The 4,736-nt window shown below is 23.4% G+C and overlaps 1 protein-coding gene across 1 annotated transcript; it reads right to left on the bottom strand.

The window, feature by feature from the left end:
* Positions 1–45: 45 nt before the first annotated feature.
* Positions 46–4,609, bottom strand: LOC106792416 (thyrotropin-releasing hormone-degrading ectoenzyme-like). Its single transcript, XM_014758832.1, has 11 exons — positions 4,432–4,609; positions 3,773–3,920; positions 3,529–3,613; positions 2,860–3,034; positions 2,510–2,717; positions 2,037–2,314; positions 1,506–1,684; positions 1,093–1,260; positions 808–948; positions 418–499; positions 46–289 (listed from the first exon to the last, which is right to left on the bottom strand). The coding sequence occupies exons 1-11, from the start codon at positions 4,510–4,512 to the stop codon at positions 128–130; spliced, it is 1,707 nt and encodes a 568-aa protein (XP_014614318.1). The 5' UTR covers positions 4,513–4,609; the 3' UTR covers positions 46–127.
* Between the last annotated feature and the right edge of the window lie 127 nt (positions 4,610–4,736).

Here is a 4,736-nt window from a genome sequence, read left to right as displayed (position 1 = left end):
AAAAAAAAAAAAAAAAGAAAAAAAAAAAGTATAAATTAAAAAATATTCGTCTCACAAATATATTATTTATTATATTACTTTTTTTTTGTTGTTGTTTTTCTACTTTGTCAACTTTAATAACTTACGATTAAACACCGGAATCATTGTTATGATTCTTCAACCATTTTTTTATATCGTCGGAATAATTGTTAATCAACGATATTGCAAAATTCGATTTAGATTCTACCAATGCGGCAGCATATTTAACAGTCTTAATGGATTCATAATTGTTTTCCCAAAAAGTATGAAGCTGCAAATCATAAAATAAATATATAGATAATAATAATAAAATTAATTATTATAATAATTGTTAATATAATTATAATATAAGTTATTTAAATAAAAGAGAAGAACAACAAAATTTTTTTTTACACGTACGTCCATCAAATCCTGTCCGTTGGTAATAGCATTTTTCATTGCTATGATAAATGATTTCATTACCTTATAATTATCATAATACCTTAAAAAGAAACAAATGCAATTATATAATAAATTAAATTGTTAAATTTGAAGAAATAAAAAAAGGTTACTTATTAAACCCTTTGAGGTCTACGAAATTTGTAAAAACTAATTTTGATTTTTTTTTATCATAAATTGCACTAAATTGTATTTATTTTTTTAATTGATAAAAGAATGACATAATAAAAAATTTCATCAAGTTCTTTTTGTTATTATAGGATGGTGGTACACTTTTGAATACCTGCGTGCCTCAAAGAGTTTTAAATGAAAAAAAAAATATATATATAAGTAGAAAAATATTTCAAATACCTATCGGTAATATTCTTCCAATTATTAATAATAAATTTATATGTTATTTTAGATGCAATTGGATTCATTGAAAATGATTTTAATATCATACATATTTCATCAGTATTGTATATATCATCCTGAAGAATCTCATCGATGATGCTTCAATAAAAAAAACAACAAGAAAAATATGTATATATAATTGAAATCTTGTAAATCAATATTTCTAATAAATAATATTAAAATTTATATATATATAACAATGTGTATTTATTATTATTTATAATTATATTATACTTTACTTACGATTGCAGGATTCCTGGCATTTGAAAACAACCGAATGAAGATAATAAATTATATTTTTCTTCTGTTTTCATACTACTTTTTGCTTTCTGATAAATATAATTCCATTCTTCCAGACCACCATGCTTTGCTATGGTACAATATAACGTTCGACGAATATACATAGGAATTCTAAAATAATTTTATTTCGATTAATACACAAATCTTTCATTTATAGGTTAGAAAATTCAATATGACGATTCAATCAGAAAAATATTCAAAAATTGGCATAATTGTTTATATAATTGCAAGAAAAAAACATAAAAAAAAAAGTCTAGAAAATAATATTAATCTTTTTTACAAGCACCACGATTATTTTAACATACATGTTTTAATATTATAATAATAATAATGAAATATATATATATATATATTACGTGTGTTTGAAATTAGGATTCGTCTTCAATTGAATAAAACATTGTTTAGCCCAATCGATGCATTTAAAATATTCCGAAATGCATGCCAATTTAATGGCAACCAATGTCAATGGTGATCCTTCCAAAATATTATTTCCTACCTCGTTGTACAACGGTGTGATAAATTTTTGCATAAATTCCTGGAAAAGAAAAAACAGAAAAAAAAACCAAACGAATAAATATCAGGTAAAGAAAATTTCGCGTTATTCGTATGAAATAAGAAAAACAAAAGTATGCTAATATAATAATACAATAATACTCAATCCCTAAATCATTATACTCAAACTTTTTTCAAAATTAAAATTAACTATACAGTGATTAGATTCTATTTAATAACAATAAAATGACAAAATTTGAATTACGAGCACGAGAAGATAATAAAATTAAATAAATAAATATAAATAAATAATAAAATATCAAAAAATACGTGATAATTTTAATCATAGATTTTACATCCTATCCTATTATACCTTTTTAATTTAACGTCGGTACCTGAAAATCTATTAAAACGGAGCTCTCGTAAAGAATGTTATTTAATTTAAAGACGTGACGAGTTAAAACGTTCCACGTTCCGTAATGTCTCTCCTTCATTTGCATATATTTAATAAACCCAAAAGCCGTCTCGTATTTCGAAAAGCCAACTGCTGCCAACGCAAATACGTCATCAACGAGGGACGCCCTTGTCTCCGTTGGAAAATCTTCGGGATTTTTTTCCAAACCCTTTGCCAATAGTTCCCAATTTTTTTCATCGTAATTCACGCGGTAGTAACCTTTTGTTAATAAAAAATAAAACACATTCAATAAGTATTTAAATAATTATTTATGAATTATATATTATATTCATAAATTATAATTAATAATTATTATTAATGAATTATATACAATTATGATTATTATATTATAATTAACGAATGTGATTATCAATTAAATTATAAATTTTTATTCGTAATTATTATTTGAATTACCAGTTTTGTTGACGTTTACTAAAATCCAATTAATTTCATTTTGTTTATCCTTTATCATACTAATGTTTCGAATAATTTGTTCTTTATCGTGTTTGAGTAACCACATTTTTTTAGGATTAGACCAATCGTCATTAACTTCAACATAAGTTAATGGTATATCCCATAAATCATTTCTTTCCTTCGTTGGTTCATCGTAAGTGAATTTTTTCTGAACAAAAATAAAAAGAAAAGAAAATTATTTATACAGGAAGGGCAGTGGGGGGGTGGATGATATATTAATGTATAATAATGGAAAGAAAAAAAAAACCTAAAGTGAAATAATCATTGAACTAATAAAAAATATTCAAAACCTGTCTGACGATGGCAGTTTTTTCTGCATAATTCCTCGAAACATTTACGAGAGGATAACCACCTTGAGTAATCCAACTGTCAATCATATTTTGGAATAATAATTTTGTCGAAAAGTATCTCGTTTGTTCGTTCATAAAATTCCAAAATTCTGTCGCATCTATACTTTCATTTTGGCTAAAATGTGAAATATGAAAATTGGTATAATAATAAATCCTAAGAAAATATACATTTCTTTTTGTGTTATAAACAATTTCACGATTATATTATAATTATCAACAAAAAAATATGTAATATTATATTAATCAATTTATTAATAATTGTACTAATAAATTGTTATTAATTAATAAACATTTTTAATATTTATTTTCTATTTAATCAAATTTAACTTTTGTGTGTGTGAAATATTCGAAAAAACGTGCATATAAATTTCTATTATTCCTAATTAATTTATTTAATAATCACAAAAACAATTCTAACACGCAATATTAATAATATTAATATTAATTATTGAAAAAAATAATACTGATCAATATATAAATGATTTGATGTTTAAAAAAAAAAAACATATTATAGAAATCAAAATATTAATCAAATGAAAAATAAATTACAAAATTTATTTATAATATATAAATAATGTATTTATCTCCTATAATTATTAATATACCCACCACCTTGTTAAGAAGTTCTTGTAGATGATCCTAAAGGCAGTATCATTGTTTATTGCACCATGCAACATGCGAATCAGACATGCTCCTATAAAAGAAGCAATCGAAAAGGTAGGAAAAACAAAATTTTTTATCCTTTAGGAGGAGGGAGAGGGGGAAGAGGAGGGGGAGAAGTAAAGAAGAGTTTGCGTGTCTGAAAAAAAAAAAAAAATTCATCTTATTGTAATGAAACAAAATAATATTTTACCTCTCCTATTACGTTCCTTAATTGAGATCATGCGAAGTGGATTAATTTTGATTGTAAATGGCCTTGACGAACTATAACCATCAAATTCCATCTCTTTCGTTTGAATATCGGCTACGAACGAATGAGCAAATTCCAATGACGAATCTATCTGAAAGTTGTATCTCATGAAAATGTCTCTTTTTTTAAAAACAAAAAGAGAAAAGAATAAAATTAATTGATTTTCTAATTCACAAAATAAATATGATAAATGATCTATGGTGTTTTTTATTATTTACGTTAAGTCTACTTTACTTTTTTTCATTTTTCATATGTTATTAATAATTATTATCGTTTAAAATTAAACGTTTTATTATACATCGTGTTAATTGTTTAACGAGTATTAAATAAATGCAAGAATTAAAAATATGCAATTGGATTTAAGTAAAGTATATTTTGTAATTATGCAACAGAGTTGTTTTGGGTTTTAATGTTTTAATATATTCATGACACTAAATAAAATTAAAAAATATTATTTAATATTATAATAAATATTATATATTAAATGAAATAATTTTGAAAAACCCTTTCGTATGATACTCTCTCTTAATAGATAATAATAATTTAAAAAAAGAAAAAAAGAAAAAGAATATGAACTAATAATAATTAATTAAATTCCTTGCCTCATCAATAAGCAAATGTTGAAAATATAGTAACGATCCTTGCAATAACCATTCATTCGTCCAACTTTTAACGTTAATCATTCCACCAAGCCATTGTTCCCCAAGCAAACTTATTAACGTCTTCAAAGCTTCCGTTTTGGTAACCAATGGTGATCGATCATTGGTATAAAACAATGATTTCCTTGAAAATAAATATTCTTTTATTCAAATATAAAAAATAAGAGTTAAAAATAAAATAATATATTATATTATTTATATTATAAATATAATATCATTTACTAAATACCAAAATCTTATAGTATAGT

Source organism: Polistes canadensis, unplaced genomic scaffold, assembly GCF_001313835.1.
Source record: "Polistes canadensis isolate GaletaPanama2010 unplaced genomic scaffold, ASM131383v1 scaffold_426, whole genome shotgun sequence".
Lineage (NCBI taxonomy): Eukaryota > Metazoa > Arthropoda > Insecta > Hymenoptera > Vespidae > Polistes > Polistes canadensis.
The sequence above is the reverse complement of the archived record's forward strand: the minus strand, read 5'-3'. Positions and strand labels throughout refer to the sequence as shown.

Excerpts from the sequence above, each read along its gene's own strand:
- LOC106792416 (XM_014758832.1), bottom strand. The coding sequence starts at position 4,512 with ATGATTAACGTTAAAAGTTGGACGAATGAATGGTTATTGCAAGGATCG. Across the intron at positions 3,921-4,431 it reads AACATTTGCTTATTGATGAG|ATAGATTCGTCATTGGAATT; the intron begins GCAAGGAATTTA and ends TACAACTTTCAG. Across the intron at positions 3,614-3,772 it reads TAAGGAACGTAATAGGAGAG|GAGCATGTCTGATTCGCATG; the intron begins GTAAAATATTAT and ends CTTCTTTTATAG.